Here is a 20626-nt window from a genome sequence, read left to right as displayed (position 1 = left end):
CCAATAAAATGAATATTCATCCCACTGACCACCTATTTAAGTAGCACTCTTCCCACTGACCACAATGTAAGGGTCATTTATCCTATTGACCACCAATGTAAGGAACATTCTTCCCACTGACCCCCAATGTAAGGAGCATTCTTCCCAATGACCACCAATAAATGGAACATTCTTCCCAATGACCCCCAATAAATGGAACATTCTTCCCAATGACCACCAATATAAGGGACATTCTTCCCACTGACCACCAATGTAAGGAGCATTCTTCCCAATGACCACCAATAAATGGAACATTCTTCCCAATGACTACCAATAAATGGAACATTCTTCCCAATGACCACCAATATAAGGGACATTCTTCCCACTGACCACCAATAAAATGAACATTCATCTCACTGACCACCTATTTAAGTAGCACTCTTCCCACTGACCACAATGTAAGGGTCATTTATCCTAATGACCACCAATGTAAGGAACATTCTTCCCACTGACCACCAATAAATGGAACATTCTTCCCACTGACCACCAATGTAAGGAGCATTCTTCCCAATGACCACCAATAAATGGAACATTCTTCCCAATGATCACCAATATAAGGGATATTCTTCCCACTGACCACCAATAAATGGAACATTCTTCCCAATGACCACCAATGTAAGGGACATTCTTCCCACTGACCACCAATAAAATGAACATTCATCACACTGACCACCTATTTAAGTAGCACTCTTCCCAATGACCAAAAAGTAAGGGTCATTCATCCTAATGACCACCAATATAAGGGACATTCTTCCCACTGACCACCAATAAATGGAACATTTTTCCCACTGACCACCAATGTAAGATGCATTCTTCCCACTGGCTTGTAACTATCCATGTAACTATGAATGCTCTACCTCCAAACTGCAGTTCTTGAGTTTTCCTGTTTTTGAAGTTGTTTTTGTTTCCAGTCATTCTTTCTATAAACTTTATGGAGGGATTACCAATGCAAAGCATTCCATTCCCATGAAGAAAGTGCAAACCAAAATTTCTCAAGGGGGCACCCAGATTTGAACCAGGGACCTCTCGATCTGCAGTCGAATGCTCTACCACTGAGCTATACCCCCTTAGATGTTTGAGGTGGGTAATGTAACTTTTTTTCAGTAGTAGGTGCACCTGCATCCCATCTGAGATCATTCATTCTGTCATTTACACCTGGACCCTTCCCAGGCCAAGCAAGGTATCAGTGTTATGTACGGCCATCTTCTACAAAACAGGGAAGATGTTCTTCTGCATGCTAGGGAAGATATTCGACCCAGGCCAGTTGTGAGCAGTAAAGAGGCAACGTTTCATCATAGGAATAGCATAAGGCCTCTTCTATCGCAGGTACGTCATTCTCTACAAGTGACCCTGCCAGGGGCGGACTGACCATTTGGAAAATCGGGCACTGCCCGAGGGCCCGGGGTCAGTAGGGGGCCCCATGAGATGCCCCTGGTACCTTTTTCATAGGCTTTTTTGAGTTTGGGCAAGGACACAGGGGCCCCATGATCCCCTATTGCCCGGGGGCCCCATGAGTTGTCAGTCCGCCCCTGAACCCTGCAAAAGGGTTACTTTAATGCATGGTCAGGTATTTTACACCGAACTCCCTGTAAGTCATTTCAGGTCATGACTTGAACCCTTCCTCTTGGAACAAAATTTTCGCATTGGGATGAGCCAAAATCTACAGAACGAGCAAATTATAAACCCGCTTCTCGAAGCTCAGCAGATACACGGGTTAATCAGTTCTCAGAAGTTAATATATATATCGCTGTGCTGTGGGTATTGGGCACTGGTGCTCTTTGGACTTTTTTCACTGCACAATATCCCAAGCTGATTGCTTTACTATTGTTTGTATAATGTAGGATTTAGGCCGGCCATACATGGGTCGAAATTCGACCGATTTTTCGTCCGAAAATCAGACCTAAGAATAATCAGCCGATTTTCGCTCTGTTAGTGGGTCAATGGCGATTTTCGTGGTTCCTCCCCTTTTCGGTGATCGGGCATGTTGGAAAATCTGTGAAAAACGACAGATTTTCTACTCAATAATGGTCAAATCGTACGATCGTTTTTCTGAAAAGAATATGCGCATGAGCCGTGACCTGGAAGGAACAGAAGTTTTGCCTGCTATATGGGGTGAACTTTATGACTCGGTTTGCTGATTTTCGAAATCATTGATGGGTTACTATTACTTCACCTTACACCAATGCTGGGGGTTATTATTGTATGCACTGACACCAATGCTGGGGGTTATTATTACTTCCACTGACACCAATGCTGGTGGTTACTATTGCTTCCCCTTACACCAATGCTGGGGGTTATTATTGCATCCACTGACACCATGCTGGGGGTTATTATTACATCCACATACACCACTGCTAGGGGTTATGATTGCTTCCACTGACACCAATTCTGGGGGTTATTATTGTATCCACTTAAATCAATTCTGGGGGTTATTATTGTATCCACTTACACCAATTCTGGGGGTTATTATTGTATCCACTTACACCAATTCTGGGGGTTATTATTGTATCCACTTAAATCAATTATGGGGGTTATTATTGTATCCACTTACACCTTTTGGGGGGGTTATTATTGTATCCACTTACACCAATTCTGGGGGTTATTATTGTATCCACTTAAATCAATTATGGGGGTTATTATTGTATCCACTTACACCTTTTGGGGGGGTTATTATTGTATCCACTTACACCAATTCTGGGGGTTATTATTGTATCCACTTAAATCAATTATGGGGGTTATTATTGTATCCACTTACACCAATTCTGGGGGTTATTATTGTATCCACTTACACCAATTCTGGGGGTTATTATTGTATCCACTTACACCAATTCTGGGGGTTATTATTGTATCCACTTACACCAGTTCTGGGGGTTATTATTGTATCCACTTACACCAATTCTGGGGGTTAAATTTGAATAAGCTTCTTAACTTTAACGTAATGCTCCTTAAATTGGTAGTAAACTTGACTTTTTGAGAGAAAAAAAAAATCTTTTCTCTCAAGGTAATGTCATAATGTGCTAGTATGCATCCCATACTAGCACATCATGAAACAATTGCCTTACGACAAAGCCCTCCAGTGGCTTCCATCTTCACCTAGTACAAAGCCCTCCAGTGGCTTCCATCTTCACCTAGGACAGTGGTTCTTAACCTGGGTTCGATCGAACCCCAGGGGTTCAGTGAGTCAGTCTCGCGGGTTCGGCAGAGGTGAAGACCCACACCCGACTCATATGATTCGTGCAGTAAATATTCATTATTATGTTTTTGTGTGAAAATCATGTTTTAATGGTTTTGTTCTTTGTTCTTAACGGTTTTGTTCATTTTGTGCACCTATGTATAAATATATACCTATGTTTTGAATTTTAAAAATCATATTTTATTTTTCCAATTAAGAAGGGTTCGGTGAATGCGCATATGAAACTGGTGGGGTTCAGTACCTCCAACAAGGTTAAGAACCACTGACCTAGGACAAAGCCCTCCAGTGGCTTCCATCTTCACCTAGGACAAAGCCCTCCAGTGGCTTCTATCTTCACCTAGGACAAAGCCCTCCAGTGGCTTCCATCTTCACCTAGGACAAAGCCCTCCAGTGGCTTCCATCTTCACCTAGGACAAAGCCCTCCAGTGGCTTCTATCTTCACCTAGGACAAAACCCTCCAGTGGCTTCCATCTTCGCCTAGTCTTCCTTCCAAGTTAGCGGACTCTGGCTGCTTGATTGGCCGAGCCGCAATGACATCACTCCCGCGCATGTGCGTGGGAGTCTCGGCTGCGGCACAGGGCTCTGAAGGAACGGCGTGGGTATGCTGTTCCTTCAGAGTGCAAGGGTTGATGACGTCATTGGCTGCAAGGACACTGAATATCTCCTGAACGGTGCATGTTTAGGAGATATTCCTTCTACCTACAGGTTAGCTTTATTATAATCTTACTTGAAGGTACAAGTGTCCAGAGGGAGTTTGCTTCCACTTTAACACATGAAAATACATTGCTATTGTGTGACCCTTTTGAAGTGTCTTGAAGGCCGTACTTGAGTTGACCACAACTGGTTTTGGAGGTTTACCTGGTCAGGCATATCTGAACACAGCAGGGTGCACTGTTGGTGAATTCTAAAGCAATAAAACGCTTGCTTAGGTGCTTCCATACATTGGAGGTTTAGAGCTCTCGGGGAAACACACACAGCATGTGCCAAGTCCTTCCTCTCCTGTGTTTGCTGGTCCAAATGCAGTGAATCCATGCCATATGTCAAGGCTTGCTGAGATTTGTAGTTCCACTGCCTCTACTGAGCTTCAGCGTTGCCTAAGCCTTCTTCTATAGCTTCCTGTAAAATCTTGTCAAGTTTGGAGAAGTCAATTTTTTTTGTCCACGTTGCAGATGTTGGATTGTTCCTCTGCTGGTCTGGGTTATCCTGTCACGGTTGGGAGGTCACCCACCTATTTACACAGCCACCAACTGGTACCTTCCCGTGCCCTTCTGTCCTGGGAGTTTCCAGCTGCCATTGGCCGCTGGGCGCCCCCCTCCTTCCTGCTCCTGTCTGTCACATTGTCAAGTGCAGGACAGGACCTGGTTTCGCCATGTGGACTCTTGGTCGGTCTCTGCATCCCAGGTTTTCGCTGGTTCCCCCACCATCCTGGACTCTGATATTGTCCTGTACAGGACGGTCTTGTCACAAAGTGTCAGCTCATGGGGACAGCTCAGCACTGAATTTTTCCGATGGAAGGGTCTTCAGACTGAAGAGCCGCTGGGAGGTGATGAGGGGGCTCCTTATGTTTCAGATGTGCTCCTTCCCCACCCTGGTGAAGAATTCTGAGATGGTAAGTCACGTTTTGTAGAACAACTGCAAATACCATTCAGAAATAAAGCTCCCATATCATTTCAATTTGCTAAATTTGGTCTGTTTAGCTATACTGTCAGCCATTTTAGGCTAGAAAGAGCTCACCAGCCTCATCAGGATCTACTGGATTGTAGGTCTGTCAAAAATGATGTACAACACCCCTCCTTAATCATTTTAATATGGAGGCACCCTTGAAATACCTTACCAGCCTCAGGGAAGCCTGATAATATTTTCTATATCACTGAACATTACCGTGATGGTCAGTGGGATGAAAGCTCCTTATATTGGTGGTCATTGGGAAGAATGGTCGTTATGTTGGTGGTCAGTGAGAAGAATGTCCCTTACATTGGGGGTCAGTGAGAAGAATGCTCCTTACATTGGAGGTCAGTGAGAAGAATGCTCCTTACATTGGAGGTCAGTGGGAAGAATGGTCCTTACATTGGTGGTCAGTGGGACGAATGCTCCTTACATTGGGGGTCAGTGGGAAGAATGTCCCTTATATTGGTGGTCATTGGTTAGAATGTTCCATTTATTGGTGGTCAGTGGGAAGAAATGTACCTTACATTACATAGTTAGTCTGGCTGAAAAAAAGGCAAAAATCCATCCAGTTCAACCCACATGTGATCCATTAGTGAACAGTGGTGAAGAATGACCCTTACATTGGTGATCAGTGGGAAGAATGATCCTTATATTGGTGGTCAGTGGGAAGAATACTCCTTACATTGGTGGTCAGTGGGAAGAATGTCCCTTACATTGGTGGTCAGTGGGAAGAATGTCCCTTACATTGGTGGTCAGTGGGAAGAATGTCCCTTACATTGGTGGTCAGTGGGAAGAATGTCCCTTATATTGGTGGTCATTGGGAAGAATGCCCCTTACATTGGTGGTCAGTGGGAAGAATATACCTAACATTACATAGTTACATAGTTAGTCTGGCTGAAAAAAAGGAAAAAGTCTATCTAGTTCAACACACATTTGATCCATTGGTGAACAGTGGTGAAGAATGACCCTTACATTGGAGGTCAGTGGGAAGAATGACCCTCACGTTGGTGGTTAATGGGAGCAATGTTCCTTTTATTGGTGGTCAGTGGAAAGAATGCCCCTTACATTGGTGGTCAGTGGGAAGAATGTCCCTTACATTGGGGGTCAGTGGGAAGAATGTCCCTTACATTGGTGATCAGTGGGAAGAATGCCCCTTACATTGGGGGTCAGTGGGAAGAATGTCCCTTACATTGGTGGTCAGTGGGAAGAATGTCCCTTACATTGGTGGTCAGTGGGAAGAATGCCCCTTACATTGATGTCAGAGGTTACTTTCCTGAGAGGCAGAAAGTGCTTATTGCTCAAGGAAATCCTAGTAAACTCTGGAGGAACCCTGGTTGGTTTTTATGTGATAGGCTCCAGAAAGAAATGTTAATCAGTTTTTAACTTTTTTCCTATTTGCTGTTTCTTATATAATATGGAATAATGTAAGACTTAAGTGTTATTTAAGCAGCTGTACTGTATAAATGACCCCTTTTCCCATCTCTCCAGCTCATGGCAGTCTCTCGCAGGCTTATGGGTCGCCGTCTCTTTGAATGGGGTATGAGAGGCACCGTGTATGGACAGTTTGTTGCTGGGGAGACCCTTCCAGAAATTCAGGCGTCTATGGAAAGGCTCAGAAAATTAGGTATTCGGCCCATGTTGGCTGTGCCGATTGAGGAAGACCTGGGAGAGGGCAAAACTGGGTAAGCAGCATTTTTTAAGTTGAATGTCAAACATACAACTAAAACAGCATTGGAGTGCTGATACATTAACCGTGTTGCCTGCCACAATTTTGAATTCACGTTGGCCTGAATCAGGACCAGACCAATGGGTTGACAGAAAAGCTGGCCACCTTGGGTGCTTCAGCAGGATGTGCAACCAAGGCCGCTAAGGTTCTTCACATCTCATGGTGGGAGGGGGCACACTTTGGTCTTTTTGTTGTTGTCCCAGCATTGGCCATTCTACAGAACTCGTAGATCCCACTTTTCTTCACTGAAATTAATTATTACAACTTGGTCAACATCCTGTCCTCAGGCTGCTATTGGCAAATAGAAGAGAAGTAACACAATCATAAGGTCATCATGTTACGGTTTCCCCCTCTAAGCCAACCAAGAGTTTTTTGGAGTGCTGCCTTGTTAGGGATTCAAGAATCTTAACATAAAAGCCAAACAGAAGCAAAACATTTTTTTTTCAGTTTCGTAAATGCAAAAGCTTTTGAAGCTCTGCCCAGTTTTTGTTGCTGTCACTGGAGATATTTCCCCCTTACTTCCTGTCTTGGTGACCACAGAGGAAGTGGGGGTAATCAAATCAATGGGGTCACAGGCGGCCATCAAAATAAAAACTGACAGAGGTTCTACCCATCTTCACTGTACTGAGCAAATGTGCTTTAATTGTTGTTTGTTACCCATTCAGAGAGATCCCTCGCACTTCCAGTCCAGCCCCCAGTGGGGCCACAGGTGCCAGTAGAAACCTGATATAGGTTCTAACCTTTTTTCACATTATCCACAACTTAAGAACTAAAGAAAAAATCTTTTTAACCAGGAATTGGCTTTTAAGACTCCTATTTTAGCGCTTAGAAAAATTAATTCAATCATGTTTTTAAAGGCTACATGATTGGGTTAAAAAATGTTTTATATCTGCCTGGAGTTCTGCTTTAATAATTTTTTTTTGTGGACAAAATTTCTCATTAGATTTACTGTATCTTTATAACTTAGTAAAGTCAAACTTTATTTCTTGCACTCTCCTGTGGTGGGCGCTGTTGCTGGCAGATGCCAATGGCACCTCCTGGTGATAAGGAGTACTGCACTCTAGTTATATCGCCTAAAACAATGAAATATTTACTATGGTATGCCAATGTCTGTAGCTTGCTTATTAAATGTATTGGTACGTTTCATGTACATCTTTTCTGTCTGGCAGGGAGAGCTGGTACAAGCAGAATGAAGCTGTCATGCTGAACTGCGTGGATCTCTCATCCCTGGGTGGCGATCGTCCCATGATGCAGCTGAAGATCACAGCGCTCATGAGTGCTGATTTGTGCGTGAGTGAGAAACCGAGGAGGATTCACTATATCCGCTCTCCCCCGGACCCTGCATTCACTATATCCGCTCTCCCCGGACCCTGCATTCACTATATCCGCTCTCCCCGGACCCTGCATTCACTATATCCGCTCTCCCCGGACCCTGCATTCACTATATCCGGTCTCCCTGGTCCCTGCATTCACTATATCCGCTCTCCCCGGACCCTGCATTCACTATATCCGCTCTCCCCGGACCCTGCATTCACTATATCCGGTCTCCCTGGTCCCTGCATTCACTATATCCGCTCTCCCCAGACCCCGCATTCACTATATCCGGTCTCCCCGGACCCTGCATTCACTTTATCCACTTTCCCCGGACCCCACATTCACTATATCTGATCTCCCCAGACCCTGCATTCACTATATCCGGTCTCCCTGGACCCTGCATTCACTATATCCGCTCTCCCCGGACCCTGCATTCACTATATCCGCTCTCCCCGGACCCTGCATTCACTATATCCGGTCTCCCTGGTCCCTGCATTCACCATATCCGCTCTCCCCAGACTCTGCATTCACTATGTCCGCTCTTTCCACGGACCCCACATTCACTATATCCAATCTCTCCGGACCCTGCATTCACTATATCCGCTCTCCCCGGATCCTGCACTCACTATATCTGCTCTCCCCGGACCCTGCATTCACTATATCCGCTCTCCCCGGACCCTGCATTCACTATATCCGCTCTCCCCGGACCCTGCATTCACTATATCCGGTCTCCCTGGTCCCTGCATTCACTATATCCGCTCTCCCCAGACCCCGCATTCACTATATCCGGTCTCCCCGGACCCTGCATTCACTTTATCCACTTTCCCCGGACCCCACATTCACTATATCTGATCTCCCCAGACCCTGCATTCACTATATCCGGTCTCCCTGGACCCTGCATTCACTATATCCGCTCTCCCCGGACCCTGCATTCACTATATCCGCTCTCCCCGGACCCTGCATTCACTATATCCGGTCTCCCCGGACCCCGCATTCACCATATCCGGTCTCCCCGGACCCCGAATTCACTATATCCGCTCTCCCCGGACCCCGCATTCACTATATCCGCTCTCCCCGGACCCCGCATTCACTATATCTGGTCTCCCCGGACCCTGCATTCACTATAGCCGGTCTCCCTGGACCCTGCATTCACAATATCTGGTCTCCCCAGACCCTACATTCACTATATCTGGTCTCCCCAGACCCTGCATTCACTATATCTGGTCTCCCCGGACCCTGCATTCACTATATCTGGTCTCCCCGGACCCTGCATTCACTATATCTGCTCTCCCCGGACCCTGCATTCACTATATCTGGTCTCCCTGGACCCTGCATTCACTATATCTGGTCTCCACAGACCCTGCATTCACTATATCTGGTCTCCCACAGTACACAGAACATGCAAATGCAATTATTTTAGTAAATATAAACTGTTAAATACCTTTTCCCATCAGCAGTTAGACCAGTCTTGTGACTTCTATCAGTGTCCAGCAGAGCACATGTTAAAGCTTGTAGGAGTTTTCATTGTGCTCTAGGAGGATGCAGAACCCCTGACCTCTGTCTGGACAGCGCTGATTGGCCATGTACTGATCACAGGAAAAAAAAAACCCATCTCTAGCAATACATACCAAACTGAGCATGTGCAGAGTGACTCCACACGATATGTGTGATAAGGAGATAAGAGGGGGGCACTGGAAGAAGGAGAGGATCAGAAAAGACAGGATCAAACAGCATTTTTACACATTACAGAGGATTAATCCTTTAGGTCCCACAGTGAGTATAGCAAGCATGCTTTCCTGCATCTACAGACTGATTGTACTGTTGGGGGCTTATTAACACTTTAAAATATGATTACATAAATCAACGAATGTGTTTTGGAAGCCAACGCAATCCTTCACCGGGGCTAAAAAATAAATATAAAAAAAGAATGCAACCTATTATACATATTATATACATCGTATACGTACACACAGATAAATATAAGACCAATTATTCATGAAAAAATACATAAACCTAAATAAATAACTTCAATAATGTGATTTATGAACAAATAATGCAAAAACTGCATTATTTAAGTTATTCATTTTTAAATTAATGATATGATTGTGTCTGCTGTGTGTACTTTGTGTTTATAGATTGACATTCTTTCTTAACATCATATTTCGTTTGTAGCCCTGATGAAGGGAGAGTGTGTTGGCCCCCGAAATGTGTTGGAGTCTTTCACCAATGTTCTGGCAGGCCTGTTGTGTTTTCAGTTGAAGCAGGACAGGTACACTTGAATTGCTACAGGCAAGAAGAGGAAATGCTCCTGATTGCATTATTTTCCCTTCGTTTAGAAAGTTCTGTCCGTGTGTTTGTCTGATCCGCCTCGGAGGAAGGAGCTTAGTCCTCACAGGATAGTGTCCATCATGGAGGGTGAGGTGAGTGCCTATAATCCGGAGAGGATACATGTACGTTGGTGGTCAGTAGCTCTGATACAACCACATCTTCCACACCTTTCCCATCTCTGCTGCAGGACTCCAGTTATTCCTTTCTGTCTGAGCAACAGAACCGGCACCTACAGAACTCAGTTCGCAGGCTTAGCCGGGTTGGAAAGGTAGGTACAATACTATGTTATTATTGGTGTAATGGAGGGGGTTTACTTTAAGAGGGCAGAGACAACCTGCAAAGTCACTTTGTCAGAGCAGCAAAGCATAGTTCATCTTCCACTGCTTGACGTAAATGGGAACTTGACTTTTCATTTTTGTTTTTATTGCTGACTTGTTATTGGCCTGACTCAGTTCTTCGACATAAAAAATGAATTCTGTGCTTGTGCCACCACTGCTGCCTAGAATATGACTAGTAGACAATCAGGGCCAATATAAACATGCAGTATATAGTGCTACAAGGCAGTGATGGTGGTGAGTATGGTCACCATACAGTACACTCCGACCCTACAGTGGTAGACTCCAACATTTCCCCCACAGTGCCATCATGGTGGACTATACACTCCGACCCTACAGTGGTAGACTCCAACATTACTCCACAGTGCTATCATGGTGGACTCTATACACTCCAACCCTACAGTGGCAGACACCAGCATTTACCCCACAGTGCTATCATGGTGGACTCTATGCACTCCAACCCTACAGTGGTAGACTCCAACATTCCCTCCCCACAGTGCCATCAAGGTGGACTCTATGCACTTCGACCCTACAGTGGTAGACTCCAACATTTACCCCATAGTCCCATCATGGTGGACTCTACACATTCTGACCCTACAGTGGTAGACTCCAACATACCCCCCACAGTGCCATCATGGTGGACTCTATACACTCCAACCCTACAGTGGTAGACTCTAACATTTCCCCCACAGTGCCATCATGGTGGACTCTATGCACTCCGACCCTACAGTGGTAGACTCCAACATTCCCCCCCCCCCCACAGTGCCATCATGGTGGACTCTATGCACTCCAACCCTACAGTGGTAGACTCCAGCATTTACCCCACAGTCCCATCATGGTGGACTCTATAGACACCAACCCTGCAGTGGTAGACTTTAACATCCCCCCCCCCACAGTGCCATCATGGTGGACTCTACATTTTGACCCTACAGTGGTAGACTCCAACATTCCCCCCACAGTACCATCATGGTGGACTCTATACATTCCAACCCTACATTGGTAGACTCCAACATTCCCCCCACAGTGCCATCATGGTGGACTCTATGTACCCCGACCCTACAGTGGTGAACTCCAACATCCCCCCCCCCAGTTCACCCGCCACCGATACAGTGTTGGACACCAACATCTCCCCCCCCCCCGCCCAGTGCCACAGTGGTGGACTCCATAACCTTCTCCCTCCTACAGTGGTGGACTCTAACCATCTTTACCCTCCCCCCTCCCACAGTGGCCAACTCCCACAGCCTAGGCAGGCTGCTTTTGCCTGCAGACCACCATGGGTAACGCACATATGTGGTGTTGAGCCTCCATGATTGAAAGACTGGAAATCCCATGAATGAAAGGGATGGCCCTAGTATGTATGAATGTGAGTTAGGGACCTTAGATTGTACGCCCCTTAAGGGTCAGGGACTGATGTGAATGTACAACATATGTAACACACTGTTAAATTGATGGCACTATATAAGTACCTGAAATAAATAAATAAGAAAGAAACATTGTAACTGTTTAAGAATAATAATACAGCCCTGCCCATCTCCTGTTTTCTTTCCCAGCATGCCAAGCAGAAACAAGTGCGGGTCTTGGTGGACGCGGAATATACATACATGAACCCCGCTCTCAGTCTGGTCACCATGGCCATGATGGCTCAGTGCAACCGCGAGGAACCGTGGATCTGGAACACCTACCAGTGCTATCTGAAGGTACTTCCTGTGAAGACATTTATGAACTGAGGTTGAGTCTTGGAAATTTAAATATCTGAACTATTCACCCGCCATCCTTCCAGCTTGATAACTAAGAATATATTTTTGGGCTTCTTTGGTAAGAAGCCATTAAAGAGACTCAACATTTGTAATTACCTCCACTCATAAATTTCTTAAAATAATGTAATTACCACTCAGCTATGACTTTGTTATTTACTTGTGAATTTAGTAATTGGCTTGATGTTCAAGGCAAACGTAAGTTCAACTCAAACATCGGCCGTTCATGTGCTTGGCGAGCACACGGATGGTAAGGGCATTCAGCGGGCTGGTCACCCGCCACGTCCCACAATACACTGTCAGAGCACAGTGCATTGTGGGGTGTGGCGGGCGACTAGCCTGCCGAATGCCCTTACTGTCCGTGTGCTCGCCGAAGCAATGCACCTGACCACAGTAGTTCCGCCATAGGGCGTTCGGAAAGCAGTTAAACAAATCCTCCTATATAAGTTGTACCTGTTTATCAGCGGTCCTCCCTTCTCTACATCCATTCAAAGTACTTAATTTATAAAGCCTGTCAAAGAGGTCAGAAAAAAGGGGGCAGAGAGTTGAACTTACAGTGAGGAGAGCTCTGAGAGCTGATTGGAGGGAAGGGACACACCCCCTTTCACACAGCACACAGGAACTGAGCTGAGGCTGTCAATCTGCTGGAGGTCCCTCCCCCGTCACCTTTTTTCTCTTGGTGTCGGGAAACTTGTCAGAAGTGACATAAGCTGATAGCAGAGGAAGGAAGCAGCAGACAGAAAAGACACTGGACTGAGACAAGTACACACTATAGAGGGATGTGCTTTGTTCATATTTCAAGACTTGTCTCAGGTTTACAACTACTTTAAGAATGTTGATCTAAGACTGAGGTTATCTGGGGCGACCGCTCTGGATTAAAGGGGGGAATGGCAGCATGAGCTTCTATTTAAAGCAGTAGTAAACTGCAAGAAAAAAAAAATCCCCTGCAAGGTAATGTCATAATGTGCTAAGTATATTGCATGCAAGCACATTATGTAAAACTTACCTTAACCCCTTGGCGCCGGCGCCTTCCAGCCCTTTAAGGGTTTCAGAAGCCGGGGTTTAGGGTCATGTGACCGCCGTGACACGCCGTCAAGGCGGTCACATGATCGGGAAATGTCCCGATCGAAAGAGGAGATCGGGACCTTTTCGTGAGTACCGGACATGTGTGCTGGGAGCGTGCAGGGAGCGCGCTCTCAGCACATATGTTTTTTTTAATAGAACGCAAATGTGCGGCCGCTCCGCTCCTAGGCTCAGACGCCGGAAGGCCGCACATTTGCATTTGGCCGGTGCCAAGAGGTTAAAACGAAGCCCTCCAACTGCGCGCTGTCATTGCTGTAGAGGCTTCCATCTTCGCCCGGTCTTTATTCCAGGTTCGCGATCTCCGGCCGTCTGACAGTCCCGAGACACGACACACAGCTCTGAAGGACCGGCATGGGTATGCCCAATCACAGAGCATGATGACGTCACAAGGGGACAGGGGTGAACCGCCGCCCCCTTGTGACGTCATGACAGTATATACGAACTGTCATCGGCGGCACAGCTGTCAGGAGCGGATCTTTTTTTTCTTTCTCTTTTTTCGGGGCGGCGGTGGACATCGTGATTGATGTTGGATCTACTCCGAGAGACGTTTTTTTTTTTTTTTTTAATAAAGGACTTGTCAAAGACTGCCTCCTGTCTTTTTTTACAATTAATAATATATCTCATGCTGTATTTTAGTAACTGAGCGGTACCACATACTCGGTAAGATATCGTTCAGTTGTTCGGTTCGTGTTCGAAGTTTGTCAAATATTCTGTAGGTTCGGATGTTAGATTGCGAACCGAACAGGGGGGTGTTCAGCCCATCACTAGTTGGGACCCCATGACTCAGTACCAGCTTTGTCCCTGCAGGATTCATTACGGAACCTGTCCCAGGATTTGGACACAGCAGTGGGTTTGGGACTGTGTTTCGGGGTGAAGTTGGTGCGCGGGGCGTACATGGACAAGGAGAGGAAGTTGGCTGAAGTGAAGGGTTACCTGGACCCCATACAGCCAGACTGGGAAGCCACTAACAGAAGGTACGGCCGCTTCATATCCTCCGTCTTCTCTGGCAATGTCTCTTTTCCACAACCCATTGCATCATGACTTTCAACCTATTGATTCTTTAGTTATAATTGCTCCCTGGATAAGTTGCTGGATCTGATTGGACAGGAGGGGCAGCGGTACAACCTCATCGTCGCCAGTCACAATGAGGAGTCCGTCCTCCATGCAGTACACAGGTGAGCAGCAAGTTCTCCCAATGGTCCTGTGCCTGACTGTAAGCAATTTGTTGATCTAGGGCTCCATGTACACGGGATGTTTGGAAAACTCTTCTGAATGATGGAAACTGACTGCTGGAAAACGTAGGTTAAAAAACGGCTGTTTAGCCACGTTTGCATACCACGTTTAGAAGGGTTTTTAAAAGATAACCTCAGGAGACCTTCCAAAATGCCCAGAATGCACTGAAAAACAGTAAAAAATTAACTATTTCAGACATTTTGATAGGAATAGAGAGAGCAGAAGCAGAGAGAGCAGTATGTGTTGAGATTAGCTGTCTTTTCTGGTTGTATTCCCTATGGATCCCATCATGACCATAATGCAGCGCGTTCTACCATTGTTTCCTTCACGCGAAACCTGGACCTGACTGCGCTGGTGTACCGGGTCCATTTGAATACATGGAAAACACTTTGCATGCATTTCTGATGATGAAAAAAAGGCTATGGACAGCATCTGGACATGGAACAGTTAAAAAACGCTTCTAAAATGCAAACGTAAATGCGGTTAGCCGTGTTTACACGCGTTTACAAGCGTTTGGCGTTTTAAACGCTGATAAAATCTACTCCTGAACGACTGTCAACTCAATTGCCTGTAAGCGACGATGTGTACATGGACACATAGGGGAACATTAGGGAGAATTCAGGGGCTGCTGAAAAAAACACAGAAAGGTGAGTTTATCAGCTGCAGTGTACATGAGCCCTAAGGCTTCATGTAGTTCAGCAGCTGCTCAACTCGAGTTTAGGAGCTTTTGGCATTTCTTTTGCCAAAGCTCCTAAATTCCACTTCATAAAAGCCTGTGTCCATGTACACATAGGCTTTTAGCAGAGTTTAGGAGCTACTGCATTTACATGAGGTTAAGGCACCATGTACACGGGACACTTCTGAATGATGGAAACTGACTGCTGGAAAATGGAGGTTAAAAAACATCAGTTTAGCCGCGTTTGTATAATGCTTTTATGTGCGTTTGTGCTTAGAAGAGCTTTTTACAGATAAGCACAGGAGAACCTCCCAAATGCCCAGAATGAAGTGAAAAGTGGTAAATTATTAACAATTTCAGACTGTTTCAGAGAAATACAGAGAGTAGAAGCAGAGACAGCAGGATGTGTTGCTAGGTGTGAGTTGCTCATTAACATTTATTTTGTCTCCAAGGGTGAGAAGGTGTCTGGTGGGGGGAGTCATTAAGGCCACCTGGCAGGGATCTTCATGAGGAATTTGTGGTGTGAATGTGCATTAACATATCTTTTCTTTCCAAGGGTGGGAGAGGTCTGAGATGTGAATGGTCATTAACATACCCTTTGATTCTGAGGGTGGGAGAGGTCTGAGGTGTGAATGGTCATTAACATATCTTTTGTTTCCAAGGGTGGGAGAGGTCTGAGGTGTGAATCGTCATTAAGATATCCTTTGTTTGTGAGGGTGGGAGAGGTCTGAGGTGTAAATGGTTATTAACATATCTTTTGTTTCCAAGGGTGGGAGAGGTCTGAGGTGTGAATCGTCATTAAAATATCCTTTGTTTCCGAGGGTGGGAGAGGTCTGAGGTTTGAATAGTCATTAACATATCCTTTGTTTCCAAGAGTGGGAGAGGTCTGAGGTGTGAATGGTCATTAACATATCTTTTGTTTCCAAGAGTGGGAGAGGTCTGAGGTGTGAATGGTCATTAACATATCCTTTGTTTCCGAGGGTGGGAGAGGTCTGAATGGTCATTAATATTTCTTTTGTTTCCAAGGGTGGGAGAGGTCTGAGGTGTGAATTGGTCATCACAATGCGTGACAAGCTTGGTAGGAACATCCTGTGTTCAGTGATTTGTCCATTTGAGTACCTTGAAAATGCTTTGCATGCATTTTTCATGATGAAAAAAGGCTCTGGACAGCATCAGGAACTGGAAGAGTTAAAAGAAAAATGTCAGGCGCAAACGCTTATAAACGCGATTTGCCACGTTTAAAAGCATTTTGCGTTTGAAACGCTGAGAAAATCGACTGCTGAACACAAGTTTTCTACGTTCAAAAGAACGACTGTAAACTCAAATGCCTGTAAATGACGACGTGCACACAGACACATAGGAAAACATTAGGGAGAGTTCAGGGGCTGCTGAAAAAAAACGCACAAAAGCTCCTAAACGTGAGTTTATCAGCTGCAGTGTACATGAGCCCTAAACCTCCCTCTCCTGAATGTGAAAGAATCGCGTTCAGCATAGGAACGTTTTGACTGCCAACCGCAGGACCTAATTTTTGCTGCGATTTGCGGTTTCCCACGGTCGGCGGTCAGCGTAGGCTCGTGTACATGAAGCATAATTCTCCTCTACAGAACTCCTCCACCTTATGTTATGGAGATCAAGAGAGGGGAGTGTTCTGTAGTCCAGCAGAAACGAACTCAGGCAAGGCTGACAACACTGCTTGGGATTTCAGTGCAGCAGAGGCAGCGTTGTCAGCTCAAGCAGGAAGTTGGGAACTCCCTGGATATCCAGCAAATCAACAAATATGCTTTTTTTAATGTGTCAGATTGTTTAGTAGAAGCTTTTTTACTGTCTTTGGCAGTTTTGTTACTTATCAGTGAAATGTGATTTTTTTTCCGATCACAGGATGATGGAACTCGGCATTGATAGGCACAGCGGAGCGGTGTGTTTTGGACAGCTGCTGGGCATGTGTGACCACGTCTCACTCACTCTGGGTACGTTTCCCAATAGGACGCTCCAGATATCATGAAGAATGGCTTCCAATTACCTAAAAGGGTCTTTGCTCACTGTGTGGAAGCAGTGGTCTCTCTGCAGAGGTCTGACACGCCCCCTGTGAATCAAGGCTAGAGCTTTCCAATCAGCAAGCAGCATGAACTTTGCTAGTTGGAGAGATTTTGGCAGGGGGCGTGACTTCTTCAGAGAGACCACTGCTTCCACACAAGGAGCAAATGTCCTCCTTCCTTCAGGGCAGATGGCGGGCTTTTCTATTCGGCCGCTTTTGAACGAAAATAAACTGTAAAGCTCTGAGCACCTTTTGGTGCATCTCAAATGTATTTATTACATATATACTATATGTATGTATATATATATTACCTTCACATCAGTCCCCGCCCCTGAGGAGCGTACAATCTAAGGTCCCTAACTCACATTCATACATACACATACTAGGGACAATTTAGACAGGAGCCAATGAACCTACCAGCGTGTCTTTGGAGTGTGGGAGGAAACCGGAGTACGAGGAGGAAACCCACACAGGCACAGGGAGAACATGCAAACTCCTGGCAGGTGGTGCCATGGTTGGGATTAGAACCAGGGGTGGGCTGACCATTTGGGCATTGCCCGAGGGCCCCGGGGTCAGTAGGGGGCCAGGTGAGAGGCTCACTGGGCACAATTCACAATCCAAGTATGTGGTAGGCAACCGCATAGCATTTAAAAAAAAAAGTTTGAATTCTCAAAAAAACGCTACTAAAATAACGCATGAGTTCTTTTATCAAGTCATGTGGTCTTTTAATCATGAAAACCATGCGTTCATGTTTCAGCCGTCAGCGGGGTTCCCCACTGATAGCTGAATGTAAAAGAAAGAATTACCGGCAATTTCAAAAATAATTTAAAAAACGGCGTGGGGTTCCCCCTCTCATCCATACCAAGCCCTTTGGGTCTGGTATGGATTTTGAGGGGAACACCCACGGCAAAATAAAAAAAAATGGAATGGGGGTCTCCCCCAATATCCATACCAAACCCTTATCTGAGCATGCAGCCTGGTAGATAAGAAAAGGGGGGGAGACGAGCGAGCGCTCCCCCCCCCGAACCATACCAGGCCCCATGCCCTCAACATGGGGGGGTACTTTGGGGTGGTGGTTGTTGGGGTCTGCGGGCAGGGAGCTTATCAGAATCTGGAAGTCCCCTTTACCATGGTCACTATATCCCGCAACCCCCCCCCCCAATGTGAATGCGTATGGGGTACATGGTACCGCTACCCATTCACAAAAAAAAAAAGTGTAGTGTAAGAAATGATAGGAGACAGTCTTTGACAAGTCCTTTATTAAAAAAAGAAAAATAAAAGAATGTCCCCCAAAGCATATCCAACGATAACGTCTTAAATATGTAAGAGGCGGGGCCACCCTTGACATTATGCATGTGGCCCCAACTCTTTGTGCCATCATTGACCCAGAATGCCTCGGTTGATGACGCCACAAGGAGGTGGGGTCACACCCCCACCCATGTTGAGGGCATGTGGTATGGTTCAGGAGGTGGGGGGTGCTCGCTCATTTCCCCTCCCCCTTTCCCAACCTGCCAAGTTGCATGCTCGGTTAGGGGTCTGGTATAAATCTTGGGGGGGACCCCCACACCATTTTTATTTTCTATTTTGGCATGGGGGTTCCCCTCATAATTGGCACAAAAGGTGTGCAGATGTAGGAACTCAGCACAGGGATGGTGGGAACCACTCATAATGGGCACAAAAGGTGTACAGACCTAGGAACCCAGCACAGGGATGGTGGAATCCCTCATAATGGGTACAGCAGGTGTGCAGACCCCAAGAAGTAGAAGAAACTGTCAGCATCTACCAACAACTTTGTGTTGATTGGCCCTTTAAAAGAACTCCATGATATCATCCCCTGAACATGAGTTGCTGGCCTTTTTCTCTCTACCTGTTTTTCTATAATAGATATGCTCCATATTGTTCTATTCTCTGTCTTTTACAGTATAACTTACTTCTTTCTATCCTCCTCCAGGTCAGGCCGGCTATTTGGTGTATAAATCTATTCCGTATGGATCGGTGGATTCTGTGCTGCCCTATCTAGTCCGGAGGGCCCAGGAGAACCAGAGTGTCCTACAAGGGATCCGTAAGGAGAGAGACCTCTTACATCAAGAGTGGAGGAGACGTCTGCTGGGCCGAAACTAGGACCATCCTTCAACATGAGATCTGAGACCCGCCCAGACAGGAGACATATTACAGGAGGACTTTGGGCATACATGGTCATCCTGAGTGTTCCCCTGGAAGGATTCTCATCATTCTGAGCACAGTCTAGAGCATCCTTTTTCAACCAAGGTGCCCAGGCGTCCTGGGAAGCCATATGGGTTCCTCAGGGGTTTCTTTTGCAAAATGTCTAAAAATTGCCTAAAATTGTAAAGAATCCAGCGGGTGGATCAAGCTTGCCATTTTTGTTACAAAAAGCCACAGGTTTTTATTGTTCAGGATGACAACCTTGGGCACCGTGTAGGCCAGCATCCTACCAAGCAATGATGTCATCAGGAGAACTACTGCACAAAATGCTTTTTTGCCCCTCCTTTGGCACTCCCCGTTAGCACTGGGAACATGGGCTACTGGGGGGCGGCATGGGATCTGATTATTGTAGAGAGCACCAGACAAAGAGTAAGAACAAGTAAGGAACAAAGACATCCTCCATTGACACGTTTCTCCCACACAACTGGGCTTCATTTGTACCACAAGACAGGCCTCTATGATTAGGACCAGCCTGATGGGTGAAATGTGCCAGGGGAAGTCCCACACAGGGACTTTTTGTTTGTTTAATAAAACTAATAAAGTTGTCAGTGTCTGAATCTTCATGGAATGCAGCTATCTTCTTTTTTTTCCTGGATTTGCGTGGCATGTTGGGAATACGATCAACCATGGCATTCAGCACCTACTTTCTCAGTGGGGTGACCAGGGGCGGACTGACCATTTGGGAACTCGGGCACTGCCTGAGGGCCCGGGGTCAGTAGGGGGCCCCATCAGATGCCCCTGGTACCTTTCATAGGCTTTTTTGGGTGTGGACACAGGGGCCCCATGATCCCCTATTGCCCGGGGGCCCCATGAGTTGGCAGTCCACCCCTGGGGGTGATCCATTTAGGGCTTGGGAGCAGCACACTCCACAATTCTGTCAAAGGATAAAAGTTGGTTTCATGAGTTCCATGGCTTGGTTCACATCCGTGTGGGACCCACACAAAAGTACCCGCAGCAGCACCACCCGCACAGAGGAATGCGGGCGGGTGCCATTAATTCTAATGGCAGGCCGCCCACAC

At 46.1% G+C, this 20626-nt stretch overlaps 1 protein-coding gene and 1 non-coding gene across 2 annotated transcripts; one reads left to right on the top strand and one right to left on the bottom strand.

The window, feature by feature from the left end:
* Positions 1–1034: 1034 nt before the first annotated feature.
* Positions 1035–1106, bottom strand: TRNAC-GCA (transfer RNA cysteine (anticodon GCA)). The gene has a single exon. It is a non-coding gene; the product is annotated as a tRNA-Cys (tRNA).
* Positions 1107–4595: 3489 nt separating this feature from the next.
* PRODH2 (proline dehydrogenase 2) lies at positions 4596–20170 on the top strand. The gene is made up of 10 exons (XM_089684148.1): positions 4596–4841; positions 6389–6582; positions 7796–7916; positions 10277–10360; positions 10456–10536; positions 12154–12300; positions 14248–14414; positions 14505–14615; positions 17228–17316; positions 19336–20170. Exons 1-10 carry the CDS (start codon positions 4602–4604, stop codon positions 19503–19505), a joined length of 1404 nt encoding a protein of 467 aa, XP_089540274.1. The 5' UTR covers positions 4596–4601; the 3' UTR covers positions 19506–20170.
* The last annotated feature ends 456 nt before the right edge of the window (positions 20171–20626 follow it).

Source organism: Staurois parvus, unplaced genomic scaffold (assembly GCF_062004578.1).
Source record: "Staurois parvus isolate SC_StPar_1 unplaced genomic scaffold, SC_StPar_1.0 ptg000338l, whole genome shotgun sequence".
NCBI classification, from domain to species: Eukaryota; Metazoa; Chordata; class Amphibia; order Anura; family Ranidae; genus Staurois; species Staurois parvus.
The sequence above is the reverse complement of the archived record's forward strand: the minus strand, read 5'-3'. Positions and strand labels throughout refer to the sequence as shown.